Source organism: Chrysemys picta, chromosome 7, assembly GCF_011386835.1.
Source record: "Chrysemys picta bellii isolate R12L10 chromosome 7, ASM1138683v2, whole genome shotgun sequence".
Classification (NCBI taxonomy): domain Eukaryota; kingdom Metazoa; phylum Chordata; order Testudines; family Emydidae; genus Chrysemys; species Chrysemys picta.
Genome location: NC_088797.1, coordinates 58,601,418 through 58,616,704, shown reverse-complemented (window position 1 = coordinate 58,616,704; position 15,287 = coordinate 58,601,418). Strand labels below are relative to the sequence as shown.

At 46.7% G+C, this 15,287-nt stretch overlaps 1 protein-coding gene across 3 annotated transcripts in view; it reads right to left on the bottom strand.

The window, feature by feature from the left end:
- Positions 1-15,287, bottom strand: part of TLL2 (tolloid like 2) — a 176,970-nt gene that overhangs the window by 17,506 nt on the left and 144,177 nt on the right. For all 3 annotated transcript variants that reach the window (XM_065551585.1, XM_065551583.1, XM_065551584.1), the window contains 5 exons: positions 10,568-10,713; positions 7,045-7,240; positions 4,545-4,670; positions 1,732-1,892; positions 841-1,021 (listed from right to left, as the gene is read on the bottom strand). In XM_065551585.1, coding sequence (XP_065407657.1) covers positions 841-1,021; positions 1,732-1,892; positions 4,545-4,670; positions 7,045-7,240; positions 10,568-10,713 — 810 coding nt within the window. The remainder of the gene's footprint in view (positions 1-840; positions 1,022-1,731; positions 1,893-4,544; positions 4,671-7,044; positions 7,241-10,567; positions 10,714-15,287) is intronic.

The window sequence follows — 15,287 nt, the reverse complement described above, 5'->3', positions numbered from 1 at the left end:
ACGTGGGTCTCTGCCCAAGAAGGGTGATGGCTGAAAAGCCAGGAGCCTAGAGTGGGTGGCCTTGGTGGAGTATGGCAGGAGAATACACGTGCACTTGCCCTAAACTATGACAGCATAATTAACCTCTGGAACTCTCTGCCACAAGGTGTCATTGAGACCAAGATCCCAGCATGATTCAGCAGAGGACTGAACATTTATATTATGACATCCAAAGTTATGATGGTAAGGATTGAAGGGATCTAAACCCTCCTGGTTCAGGGCAAAAGCCAACCTCTAATTACTGAGGGCCAGGATGAAGCCTTCCCAAGAGGCAGGTTACCTCAAGTCCTGCCTGCTGTGCTCTGAAGGGTCTGGTGCTGGCTAGTGTCTGAGACAGGACACCGGGTGATCTGCTGCTCTGATGAGTCTTCAGGACTGGATGTCTTTCTAAAAAGCATGCTCTAGCTCAAAACACAAGTTCTGGGCTTGATGCAGACATTACTGGGAGAGGTTTTCTGGCCTGCGTTAAGCAGGTCTGGCCTTAAAATCTAAGGATCTGCAATCCCATATGGCAATTCCTGCATTGCTAGGGTAACGCGCAACAGCCTTTGTGCCATGGAAATGGATTGTGCAGAATTCACCGCCCCTTCCCACTGTTGGGAGACAAAGGAAGAGGGAGAGACGGTACACCGCAATCATGACTTCATACAGTAGAAGGCAGAATATAACCACTGATGCCATGGATGGCCAGACTTAACAGCACGGAGATCCACATTCACACGAAGCACGCGATGCTCCCGTACACCCAGGAAGGACAGCCAGTGCAGAGAGCTTTCCTCCCCGAGGGACACAGCCACGTACCAGAAAAGAAGTGCACTTTGAATCCCTTTTTGGATACTGCATTGTCCGATTTGAACTCCAGTCTCAGGTTGTTGCTATAGGATGTGATCACTTCCGGCTTCTCTAAGCCGCAGAATTTGCCATGGAGCTTGGAATCGGAAGCAAGCCCGCTGCGAACCTCCACGTAGTCGTATTTACAGACCTGCCAAGGGACAGTCAGATTTCATAGCATGGGGGACTTGGACACACTGCATTGCAGATGTAGGATATCAAACAGCAAGAGTCCATTTCCTGAGTGACATGGCAAGTGACACCATACACAGACTTGCCCACCAGCAGTAACACTCCCCCCGACCTGAGTCACTTAATGTCATCAGCTCCTTCACTTCCTGCCCCATCTTGTAGTATCAGAATGGTTTTAGTTACATTTCATGTATCTCTGTACAGCATTTATCTGGCCCCCGTTACCACCTGAGCACCTCACAATCTTCAATTTATTTTTCTCCTCACCACACCTCTGTGAAGTAGGGAAGTGCTATTATCCCAATTTTACATTTTCCTGTCAATCCCCAGTAACGCTCCTAGAGAAGCACTCTCTAGGAAAGAGGAACTAACAGTTACAAATGGAAAATACCCAGGATACCTACTGCTATAGGAACAAGCTCATTTGTAACAGAAATAGCTCAGTACTTCTCCACTCCCTACAAATACATACCAAAGAAAACAGATTCTGTTCTTTAAAGAAAGTCTTGCTAACTACTGCCAGTTGCTCATTAAATCAAGGGCTGAGAAACAATGGGAAGCCCCCAAACCAAGACATAACAGCGGGTCTCCTCTCAGTCCCCCAGGATCTTATCAGGCTCTGGGCCAGTCAACAATCGCACCTACTAAATACATGGAACAGCAACATACATCATTGCCTTCCAGCTCAAAGACTTCAAACTGCAGAGAGATCCGGTACTGGGCTGGAGCGACCACCTGCCAGATGCAGTTTTTGTTAGTGGGATATTCCTTGGGCCACCCAGGGCTCGTGATGGTCCCATTGAGCTTGGTGATGAAGCCCCCACAGGCAGCTGTAGAGATGACAAACAAACACAAAGTTTACTTGCTTCTGTCCAGACAGAGAAAAGATTGTGCCATGTTGTTCGCTAGGAAACAAGTCAGCACTAACTTGGGGCAGTAGCAAGGCAAGGGCACATGTTTCCAATCCCAGCCTTCAGAATGGATTTTAAAATAGCCAGGACTGGGGGAGAAAATGGAAAATCGCTTTCGGGCCACATCCTCGGCTAGTAAAAAACAAGCAGAGCTCCACCGAAGCAGCAAGACCTTTGCCGATCTACTCCAGCTGAGGATCTGGTCCTTAGTACCACCGTAGCCTTTCAGGATTAGTCTCTACTGGACTTTGCACCTCAAGTTCAGTGACAACCAATTAACTTGGGGTAATTAACATGATTGTGCAGGTCAACCTGGAGATTCCTTAAACATTTGTTCTAGGCTACAAATAGTTGCTCTTTATCGTAGAGAGCTGCCTAGAACAAACATTCATAGCCTTCATCAAGCGTGTAGGGTGTGCCCATGCTAGCCTCTGCATGTACTCCACAGAAGTGGCCATCAATTGACTAGAGGTAGAAAAAGTCTAGTAAAGACAAACCATTTACAGGTTTATAATTTACAGGCCACGTCTACGCCAGGGAAAGGTTAACACACACCTTTTTCCTAGTGAGGATAAAGCCAGAGTGTCTTTTGGGACTTGCACTCTCTCATTAGTGGCCCATTTTCTTTAGAACTTCACTAGCTTTTGGCTTCGTCTTACCTGCAAAGGAGGTGTAATTTTACATCAAGACAGCTAACTCGGGTCAGTTCTCTAGATGTAAAACGTTAGTGGGGACAAGGCAAAAGTAGCTTTTACCTTCATGTAACTAGTCACGGTCAACCTTACACACACACACACACACACACACACACACACACACACCTGCCACCACCTGGTGTTGACCCCAGCTAACTCTATCATGGCAAAAACTGCCTGTGTCTTGTCTCCACTAAGGTTTTACATAGAGCGAGCTAACACGAGACAGCTGTCTTGACATAAAACAGACACCTTTTCTGCAGCATAGTTTCATATTTCCCTGTTAGTACTTCAGTGTTTTATGGCTTTATTAGAGTTCAAAGTGTAACAAGGCACTGAATATGTTACTTCTAGAGCCATCTGGAAAACAAAACATCTTATGAAATATTCTGATTTCCATCCAAATGTTCCAACCAGCTCTGCTTATTACCCTGAGGACTTCACTATTTTTAGTAGCTCATCGACAATCCCCACCCTACTGTTGGTGATTATCTTTCTCTGAAGGTCAGGGACTGATATGGCTGGCAGAATTCACATCCTCTACCACCTGCTCATTAACTTAGGCCTACTCTAGGCTGAGAAAGGAAGCCACACTGGCATCTGGCAGTCAGTTTAAACACTTGTCTCTAGGAAAGTCTGAACATGGACCCCCAACTCTGCTAAGGGATCAAGACCCTGATTTAAAGTCTGTTAATATAGGATAGAAATTTTGAGCAGGGTTCTGCTGTGGGTCGTGAAAGCAGGACTGTTTTATTCTTTCTAGATTCAGGTTCTGCCTATGTTCTCTTCTCTGCACTGTCGCTCAGTGCACAACGTGTCTCACAGCAATGCCTGAAAAAGCAAAAGCAATTGCTCTTACATATGCCATTAGTGTTTCAGAGGCTACCATCCCTATTTCCTGTACGGTAAGTGAATTGAGAGGGTAGAATATTTCTAGAATGTTTTTAGAAGTGCCTGTCAAATTATGCACAGGGGCTATCTAAAATACAGAGTGACTTTTAAAAGCCCTCGGCACTTGCATATCTCTGCTGCCATTGCAATCAATGGCAGGCCTGCCAGCTGCTTTAATGGGAGCAGAATTAAAGGAGACCCCAAGGGATTTTGAAGATCTCGCTCATTCTGTTCACCATTTCCAAAACGGTTCTCAAATAAGGTGAGGAAACAAGGGAGAGGAGCGGGGAGAGGAGTCTCTCAATAAAGCTGAGCTTCACAGGCTAACACTTATTTAAAGAGCTCAACCATTTATGTATAGAGCTGATTGAAAAATGTCATTCAACCTAAACCCCAATTTTCTGCTGAAAAACAGTTGAGGGAAATTTTTCATCAGAAGTGTCAGCTTTCCACAGGAAATGTAAATTTTCAGGACAAAAATGGCCACCCAGAAACCAAAACCTTTTTGGTTTCAGCTTCTAACTGAAACACGTTGATTCTGAATTCTGTCACAGTGCCCCGAAGTTCTTTTCTGTGGCCTGGGCACCCCCAGCTGGACCTCATCTCCCACCAGGCACTGCTGCTAGGCGGTGGCCATGTTGCCCCATCTCCCCTCACCCACAGATGAACCTGTGGTGTATCACGGGAGATGCAGTCCAATCAGGGAGCCCAACCTATAGAGAAAAATGGGATAACGAAGCACCATGGCAGCAGAGAAATAAAAATATTTCAGTTTTCGGACAGAACATTTCAGATTTCAATTTGTCACTGAAAATTCGACCCTTTCCATGAAAATTCTGATGAAACCTAATTTTTTGGTTTTGTCAAAAATTTCCACAGGGGGCAGGTAACCATTTTCTAACCAGGTCCACTTAACTATTCTTAACTGTGGTGCCACACACACCCCCCTCCACCAGCCACGCTCCCCACTCTGCAGGCTACTGACCCTCACAGCTCTTTTTATCAGCCGTCAGCTCGTAGCCAGGTTCACAGGCGCACTTGTAGCTGCCCAGTGTGTTCACGCAGCGCTGCTCACACCCACCGTTGTCTGGCCGAGAACATTCATCCACCTCTGTGGGGAGGAAAAGGCAAAAATTCAATTTGTAATGGCCCATCAAATGCAATCAGCTGTACAATGAACCCATTGAGAGAAGTCAAGGGGTATGCTTATGAGTCAGCAGGACACGTAGGGACATGCCTGTGGACAGGGGACTCCGAGAGCTTTTCCATGCCCATGTGCTGTGAGCTTGTGTTTGGGACAAAGGATGTACAAGCCACATGGCAAAGGATATAAAGGCAGCCGCATCTTCTCCATTTTGTCTTCAATCCTGCTTCCCACTTCTGCAGTAATTTCTCTACAAACTGAAGCTTTGAACAAAGGACTGACAGACCTATCCACACTTTGGTTGTGCTCCAGAGGGACTACTACAAGCCAGCAAACTCACCAATGCTGCTAAGAACCTGATATATGGACTCTGAAGTCTTATGTATGTATCTGATTGCTTCAGGGCCGCCCAGAGGATTCGGGGGCCTGAGGAAAAGCGGGGGAGCTGTGGCGCTTGTACTTTGGTGGGACAAGCCTTGCCAACTTGATCTCTTTGGAAGCCTCACCACCGAGTTGGGAAAACACCAGAGGCGATAACCCCACATTGAGAAGAGACAGTTTCCCTGCTCCTGTTTACAGGCTCACTGCTGAGAAAACTCCTCCCATTCGGTAGGTCAGCTGTTCCCAAACTGTTGTCCATGAACGGACGGTGCTCTGTGGCTGGTCATAGGATGCTAGCTCCTGTCCTAGCTATTAAACTGCAGTAAAAGACAGCTAAACAAGTCACCTTTTCTACTCCATCTCAGCGACAGCAGCGGTTGCTGCGGAGATGTATTGGAATTGGGAAGGGTAGGCACCATGAGACATTCTAGTAAAAGGTGGCCCACAATGAAAGTGTTTGAAAAACCCCTACTGATTAACACTGGGCCACAGTGTCTGCGTCAGCCTCTAGAAACCTGCTTCTTCACCGCCAGGCTAAGACAGAATGCCCATGTAGGCTAAGACACAATGCCAGACTTCCTGCTCCACATTAAAATTGGAAGGGAAGTGGGGTTAATTCATTTGCATGAGACAAAACTTAGGTCATGGTCACTGGAGGTCCTGCAGCTATTTTCATAGACTCATAGAACCACAGGGTTAGAAGGAACCGCAAGGGTCATCTAGTCTAACCCCTGCCAAAATACAGGATTTGTTGTGTCTACAAGGTGGGGATGTGAGCTCGGGGTCCTGGTCGTTATACTTCACTAAGAATTTACCCTGGTGGTTTTAATTGGAGAACTATTTATCTTCAGTTCCTGACCTACCCAGCTTTGCACTGTTTAGGAGCAGCAATGTCCCACTCCAGAGATGGCTGCATTTCAGTACAGGTGAGTGTATAATGCTTTGGGATGTTTCCAGGTAAAAGGTACTATATAAACCTAAAACAGCCACATCATTATTAATATTATATGCACTTCAGAGATTGTCTGCATAACTGAGGACTACTCTAGCTTCTCCATAAGAATAGCATGGAGTAGCAAAAACTAGAATAACCCCAATGGTCACATTTCTGGCTTGAAGACAAGATAATCCCTCATTTTTGGGGCCTCATCCCCTAACTGTTGGACCTGAGTAGAAGGCTTAGCCCTTAAGGATTGATCCTGTATAGGTTCATGGCTGGTTTATTCTCAGCATTTAAAAGTTGGTGTCCCATGTTCTCATAAAGCACAGATTTCAACCCACACTTCTACTCAAGTTTTTTAAGCTGTCGTCTGCTTTGTATGTTTCATGTTCGTTCCAAACAATGCAAGACACACATTAAATTCCTGTATCAGAGGGGTAGCCATGTTAGTCTGAATCTGTAAAAAGCAACAGAGGGTCCTGTGGCACCTTTGAGACTAACAGAAGTATTGGGAGCATAAGCTTTCGTGGGTAAGAACCTCACTTCTTCAGATGCAAGACTTGCATCTGAAGACTTGCATCTGAAGAAGTGAGGTTCTTACCCATGAAAGCTTATGCTCCCAATACTTCTGTTAGTCTCAAAGGTGCCACAGGACCCTCTGTTGCTTATTAAATTCCTGGTCATTACAAAATTCATTAAGATAACGGGTGCACCCAGAGTTGACTAGCTGAGGACTACAATGGCAAGTTGCCAAGAAGCTATGGGCCCCATCTGGTCTGCTTAAAATGGAGAGGGGAAAGCAGCCATTTCCTCTTTAATAAGGAGCTATGTAGTCCAGGCAGCTTGTGGTCTTCAGTTTAGACAGAGGCCTTATGTTGATTTTTGCCTGTGGGCCACATTACTGAACTCTATGGCCTGCATTTGGCCCCCAGGCCATCCTTGGAGAAGGGTCTCAAGTGTCTCTGATAGAGAGGTTTCATCTTAATGAAACCACCTTAGGGTCTGATGTGTAATCCATACCTTTAAAGAAATTTGCTGCAAACCCTGCTTTATTGATGGACCCATCAGATGCAAACTTCATCCACACTTTATTTGAGCTGGATTTGATATCTTCTGGCTTCTCGTAGCCGCAAAAGTGTCCAATCAAAGGGCTGTCCTCAGTGGGGCCGTCACGGATTTCCAGGTAGTCATAAGCACAACTGTCGTGCCTCTCAATCTGCAGAGGAAAAGGGAACACGCCAACAGAAGTCACCCACTTCACTCAGCCCCATCAGATTCCGTTTAGCTTTAAAGGATCAAAAAGCACAAATTGAGTCAATACAGTCAGGGCAAAGTTCTCTGGCTTAGCTGAAGCAGGGCTCCTCTTTTCCCCCAGGCTTTTGAAACTGGGGAGGTGGGGAATTGTTAAGAGGGGAACGGGGGGGGGGGGTGGGTAGATTTGTGGTGGATCAGTTTAAAAATGAAATACACCCAAGTTCAGCAATTGAAGTTACGTTAACGGTGCCTGGAGCATGGGGATAAGTGGTCCTAAGTAACATTCCTCTCAATCAAAAGTATAACAAATAAACAAGTGGAACAGAATTTGGACCTCAATGTTACCATCAGTTTGCCAATCTGCAGAGCACGTTATTGGTTGTATGGTTTAAAATGTCAGCTTAATTGAATGTGTAATTTGTGATTACTGACGTAGCTAAAGATCGGTCTCAGCTCAGCTCCCAGGTGACATCACAAGAAAATCCCCATCATAACTGGCCCCTTGCTGTTCATCCAGGCAGGGCTGAGGTGTACGGGCAGGGCAGCATGGCAGAAGTTTGCCTAGTCACAGAATCATAGAATATCAGGGTTTGAAGGGACCTCAGGAGGTCATCTAGTTCAACCCCCTGCTCAAAGAGGACCAATTCCCCAGCCAGATTTTTGCCCCAGATCCCTAAATGGCCCCCTCAAGGATTGAATTTACAACCCTGGGTTTAGTAGGCCAATGCTCAAACCACTGAGCTATCCCTCCCCCTGAAAAGGGTTGTTTTTATCCTCAGAATTACTGCCCTGCAGCCATGGATAGTGTCTCTAAGAATAACTTTTACACATCAGACTACAGTGGAATATTCATCTGCTATGCTAGGGAGCTAGGCCCCCTCTGCACAGGAAGGAGGTTGGCTAAGGCTGAAGAGTAACAAGCAACTGAGGAAGAACCAGTGAGGAGAGTATGAGGCAGAGATTGCAATCCAGGCCCCAGTGAGCGTTGAACCTGTGACCCCTAGATTCTGAGACCACCACTTTAGCCCCTGAGCTGTGGAGCCACATCGTCCCTTATTTCAATGAAGAGGGCCTGAAGGACTGGCTCAGACCCTACTTTCCTGCCCCTCCATTTTCTCTTCAGTTCTTGGATCTTTACGTTTGTTTTTACACACTCCTGAGGTTCAATATCTGCTCTGATCATGGGCCCAAAGCACCCACCGTATCATGCTGCCTCCTCACAAGGGTATTGTGGCCCACTGGATCTCCTGCTAGTAGCCTTGAAGCCTCTTGCCTGCATCACGGGGCTGCCATCGAATCCCTTGCAGCCCCTTGAGCAGGGCCACCCAGAGGATTCAGGGGGCCTGGGGCAAAGCAATTTCGGGGGCCCCTTCCATTTAAAAAAAGTTGCAATACTATAGAATATTATATTCTTGTGGGGGCCCCTGCGGGGCCCGGGGCAAATTGCCCCATTTGCCCCCCCTCTGGGCGGCCCTGCCCTTGAGATGCAGCGTCAGAGTAGTTCTGTCGCCTTCACATGCCACTTTCCAATGAGACTCTGGCTCCTGACCATCTAAAAGAGTTGCCTTCCTCAGGCTCAGCAGCAAGGACGGGCAAATCCAGGGGACGATCTCCGAGCAGGGGAAGAACATCCCTGCACGCCAAACAGCATTGAAAACACCAACAGGCAAATAGCTCAAGAACTAGGGCTCCTTTGCTTTCCCAGCAGGATACCAAAGTCTCTGCACTGTGGCCAAACTCCATGAGTGACAGCAAAGGAGGGAGATGAGCAACAACAAACTAGGCAGCTTGGGGAATGCCCTGGGGTTTCATAGCCAACCCATTGGAGTTGATGGCCCTTGTCTGGACAAAATAAGCAGAAACTGGAGAGAACAATCCTGTGCTGGCCTTTACAAAAGGAACCGATGGGAGCTAAAATGCATGTCAGGAAGACATGGCATGCCACCCCAGATCAGGTTCCGGCCCAGCCTATCTCCAGCCCTGCTACTTCAAAGAGTTAGCAAAAAAATCAATCAAATCAGAATGCACCCAGCCAGTAGCGCAATGTATACTGCAAACACTGGGTGAAAATCCTTCCTGACCTCTGCAGAGGCTGGCTGCTGTCCTGAAACATGAAACTTTATTAGACATTCACAAATGCCACTGCTGGCCCTAAACTGATCTAGGCTCCAGTCCTGCTCCATTGAAAACAAGGGAAGTTTTGCTCTTGACTTCAATGGGAGCAGGATCGGGCCCCTAGACACAATATGATTTGCTAATCTCCAGGCACTGCCTAGTCACATGGGGTGAAGAGGTATCTTCCTTTTGTTTATTCAAAATTTACCGACCATTAAATTAATTAAATAACCCTGGGATCTGATGTTACATGACAGGGTAGTACAGTGGGGCTCGTCAGTTCTAAGCCCCTCTTTAATATTCTTACATAGCTCGGTTATTGTAAATCCAGTCTAATTTCTCCTTTCAAAGCTAAATAATCCTAGTTGCTGCAAACTCATCAAATGTAATCCTCAACCTCTCAGCAACCTTCAAGTTGCTCTCTCTAATTTCTACTTTTCTATGGAAACCTGGCTGGTGATGCAGGGAATGGTCTGTCCCGAGGTCTTTATGGCTACTATAAGATTTACGAGGGGGGGGGGGGAGAGGAAGATATGGATGTGTTCATGGGTGGTGCGGTCTCAATAGATCTATGCAGAGTTGGCTAGGGAATCGATGTCCTGTGCATTCTGCAGTCTGATGCAGGAATCCTCTCTCAACATTCCCCGCATGCAGAGTGTCCTGATGGGTAGTGCAGGGGATTGGGTGCCAGGACTTCTGGGTTGTATCCTGGCTCTGCCACTGCGTGAGCCTAAGTAATTTGCTTCATTGTTACCTTCAACTCCTCATTGTTTGTTTGCTGAATCCTTCAGTTCTCATTTTATACTTTGATTGCGAGGTCTTTGAGGCAGGACCTGTCTTCCTTATATGCACAGACAGAACCTAGCACTGGAACCTCTGAATGCTACCATGATACATATAACCACTAACACGCTGTCAAGCAGTTTGCGGTCCTCAGATAAAAGCGTTATGGGTAGATTATCTGAAGCAGCAGCAAAGGAGGCATGCGCAATACACACTTTTCATTGATGATAGTGGAATCAGGATTGGGTGGAAATAATTTTCTAAAACAAACATTTAGAAGGGAAATTCCCCAGTTTCTACAGATTGTACGTTCTCTATCATACTTCCTTTTTACAGTCTCATTGGCTGCCATGTTAGTTTGGTTTAAGAGCACACACCTCAAACCTCTCACCTCAAATGCTTGGAATGTGAGTCCTACATGAAACCCCTCGGAAACCGTGATCCTCCAGACGCACTCTTTGGAAGGTCGGTAGTCATCTGGGTAATTGGGAGACTGAATCTGGCCAGCATCCTTGTGAATTTCTCCACCACAAATTGCTTCAGAAAAACAAACAGCACATGGATGGGATTACACATTGTGTCCTCACTGAATGCCTGCTCCCAGCACACCCTCTCCCCTTACAAAGCCATTTTAACTTAGGGTTACCATACGTCCGGATTTTCCCGGACATGTCCGGCTTTTGGGGCCTCAAATCCCCGTCCGGGGGGAAATCCCAAAAAGCCGGACATGTCCGGGAAAATAGGGACCCGGTGGTGCTCGGCCGGGGGCCAGTGGTGCTCGGCCGGGGGTGTTGGGCCGGGGGCTGGCCCGGGGCCGGGGGTGCTCAGCCGGGGGCCGGGGGTGCTCGGCTGGGGGTGTTGGACCGGGGGCTGGCGTCCCAGGGCCCGAGCTGAGCCAGGCGGGAGACGCCGGGGCCAGAGCCTCTTGGCCTGGGCCGCTCAGCCGCGCCCTGCCCCAGCCCCAGCTTACCTGCTGCCTCCCTGTTTCAGGCTTCCCGCGAACATTTGATTCGCGGGAAGCAGGGGAGGGGGAGGAGCAGGAGCAGGGGGCAGAGCGTTCAGGGGAGGGGGCAGAGTTGGGGCGGGGCCGGGGCGGAGTTGGGGCGGGGCCCCGTGGAGTGTCCTCCTTTTTTAAAATGAAAATATGGTAACCCTATTTTAACTACACTCATTCTACATGGCCCCCCAAACCATGAAAGGTATTAAAAGCCTAACACGATTCTGCTTAGTGCCTCTTGTCTTGCTGTGTCTGCCCCCAAGGATATCAGCTCTGTGGGGCAGGAATTGTTTGGGTAGTTGTGTCTGGTACACCACTTAATTTAATTATCAAATTAATAATAGTAATCATACATGAAATGGACAATTAAAGCCCACAAAAAAAGCAAAGTGAAATCCTGCCACTAGATGGCACTGATTGCAAACATAATTTGAGTTCATGGGAAGATGTGCCTAAAGATACCGGCCAATCTAAAACAGCTTGATTGCATATGGTCTCATGGATATGCATCCCCAGATGCTCTGTAGACTTAGAATCCAGGCACAGACATTTCTCTGTGCAGGCAAGAAGTTGGGCAACACAGAGGTGGGACTGCGCATTGCAAGTGTAGAGTTGGGACTTGGAAAAAAGGCCACAGAGAAGGAAGTTGCAGTAGACAATGTTGGAGCTATTTTCTAAATAAAACTTTTCATATTGGTAAGAGGATCAAATCAAGGAAAGTCAAAGCTCGACATAGGAATAGGTATCAGCAGTTTATGATATCAGCACCAAGAGCTGCGCAGAGAATGTGTGTTTCTTTTTTAAACCCCCCTCAAAGCTTGGATTTATTTTTAAAAGTCAGCCTAAAAAAATGAAGATACAATTTCAGAGCCCAGCATGACCTCTGCATGGGCTCTGTGGGTGGGTTTATACAGCACCTTGCACAATAGGGGAGGGATAGCTCAATGGTTTGAGCTTTGGCCTGTTAAACCCAGGGTTGTGAGTTTAATCCTTGAGAGGGCCACTTAAGGATCTGGGGCAAAATCAGTACTTGGTCCTGCTAGTGAAGGCAGGGGGCTGGATTCAATGACCTTTCAGGATCTCTTCCAGTTCTATGAGATAGGTATATCACCATATATTATTAATCCTGAAACTGAGCACTACCATAGCAAACATTAAATAACAATATGCACATTAGATTTCCAGCACTGAATCCAAGCAGCTCTATGGAGCTGCTTCTCAGAAACCAGGGTGACAATGAACGGTGGAGCTACTGGGGAGACTTGCCTCCAGATGAGTCATAAAACCAAGACCCTGGCTACCTTGGAGATTCCATAGCATTTCTGTGTTAGCCAACTCTAGTAGCTTGGCTACTCATTGCAACTTAGGTCTTCCTCTTAACAGCCCCACCCACCTCAGTCTCAGTTGGAGAACTATTAGTCAGGCCCACTCCTAAAAATCATCCTGTTGTAGTGGTGCTAGTGCAGAATGGCTGCTGCATTTCTACCCCACCCTCCCTCGTAGCAGCTGCATTTCAGCAGTGGGTTAGTGTTTCCTAAATCATGTGGAGCAGCCATAGCCACTCTATAGTTAAAGCTGAAGCTAGTTTATTATAAGCCCAGTTTTTGAAATGCTTCCCTCCCTTCCCAACGTCCCAACCCTCATAAATTTTACACACATGGTCTCATCCCTGTGTAGATTTAGTCTGGGAAGTTTGGTAAAGTTAGCTAAAAGGGTTCTGAAGTTACAGTATCTTTAAAATGGCTGCACTCATTTTTTTTCAAACTTTTCCTAAACTGTGTTTGGCTGCACAATGACCATGCCTATAAACTCCTAATTTGCTTGGATTTACTGAGGAGCGAGGCCGCAAGTTCCTTTGACAGGTACACAAAACAATACTGAAATTATGAACAGACCTGTCTGACTCCAGGCTGTGTTGTACCAGTTGCTGGTCTGAGCCAGATGTTAAGGAGTGGTGATACATGATTGGAGAGGACTGCAGGGGGACAGGAGTCTTATAGGGCACCAAGGGAACTGAGGGAGAGGTGACTGAAAGGGAAAGACTGGAGGTGGCAGGATGGCATGGAGCTGTGATCCCTGATGTCAGAATTTGGGAGACTCAGGAGCAGGAGGTGGGGATGGATAGAGGGGAGCAGCAGTCTGGTGGAGAAGGAGTGGGGTTGATGAATGGGGGCTCAGGGAATGGTCAGAGGCATAAATGGGGGGCGGGTATGGGACAAGGCTCAGTATGTGTCCAGTTCTGGGCACCACATTTCAGGAAAGATGTGGACAAATTGGGCAAAGTCCAGAGAAGAGCAACAAAAATAGAATCATAGAATATCAGGGTTGGAAGGGACCTCAGGAGGTCATCTAATCCAATCTCCTGCTCAAAAAATGATGAAAGATCTAGAAAACATGACCTCTGAGGGAAGGTTGAAAAAAAATGGTTTTGTTTAGTCTGAAGAAGAGAAGACTGAGGTGGGATATGGTAACAGTTTTCAAGTACATAAAAGGTTGTTACAAGGAGGAGGGTGAAAAATAGTTCTGCTTAACCTCTGAGGATAGAAGCAGCAGCAATGGGCTTAAATTGCAGCAAGGGAGGTTTAGGTTGGACATTAGGAAAAATGTGTTAAGCACTAGAATAAATTGCCTAGGGAGGTTGTGGAATCTTTATCATTGGGAATTTTTAAGAGCAGGTTGGACAAACACCTGTCAGGAATGGTCTAGATAATACTTAGCCCTACCAAGAGTCCAGGGAACTGCAAAACAAAACGCGAGTGTCGTTAAACATACAAACTTGTGTAACCCTCCAGCACCACCAACTAACCCCAAGCAGATCAATCATGCCAATTCTATTCTGCAAAAATATTCTTCTGCTCCCCTATCATCACACTGTGTAGGAACTAACAGTCGTTACTTACGACTGCTCCCTGAGGCTGCATTCCTTATGGAATCTTTATCACCCATTTAAACAAGCGAACAACATACACCCAACATACTTCCACTGCAGAACAAAACAAAGGGGCAAACTTCAGGTCAGTCAATGCCAAGGAGTGAGGAACTATGACGTGGCTGCGGAGAACTGGCTGGATACCAGATTTGCTCAGGTCCGGATTCGCTAATATTTGTTTGAAAGTGCATTTATTTTTTGCTAAGAGCGTACAGTTTGCTGGGCACTAGCCAGACCCAGCTGAAGCACGCTTCCCACCTCACTTCTTTATCTAAGTTTGGTTTGTACCTTGTAGCCTGTCAAGTGCTTTGGAAAGGTGCCATGAAAATGTGTGTGTATTATGTTCTGCCTCTTTTCAAAACACCACCACCTAGGTCTTATCTAGCGCTTTTCAGCAGTAGCTCTCAAACCACTTCCCACAGGAGGTCAGTATCATTAGCCCAATTTTACAGATCGGGAAACTGAGGCAGGCCAGTGGCCGAGCCCACCATGCACTTGGTCGCGTGGAAGAGGATAGCCATCCAGCCCATGTGAAGGTACTTTTCATAGCACCGACTATTCAGGAAAGAACCTGAAACCAAAATCTGATCTGTTCTAAATCCAGAATAACTCCACTGGGCCAGCAGTAATTGAGATCAGCAGGGGGCTGTTTGTGATCACAGCAAACCGAGGGAACAGTATGTCCAAAACTGTCAAACTTGAAAGCTCCACGATCTACGAAAGTGAAGGATTGCATGGATTTGATCCTGCACCAGAACAGTTTTGCCATTGACTTTGGCATGACCAGTCCCTGCAAAGGAGCAGCATAAAAGTTAAGTGCTGAAATAGAAGTGCCTTGATTTTCAGAGCAGCTGAGAGACCTGGGTTTCCGTTGGACCAGTGGGTGCTCATTCCCTCTGAAAACCAGGCCACTTTTCTGTAGGTGTCAGATTTCAGGCACTTTAGTTTTAAAGCATTGGCCTATAGCTTCAGTGAAGGTTTGGCCTGAATCAAGAGTTGGGCCCAAAGTTCTTAGTCTTGCTCAGGGTTGTTTGAGGCCTTCCAATGCGGGGTTCTTTTTTTGGTGGATTTCATACTTTTCGACATTTAAAATCTATTCCATTCTTTCCAAAAGGTTCTTGCTAGTAATAACCTGCTGTAATTGCAAGCAAAATGGATCGAGCTGGACAACAGCATGAACCTGCT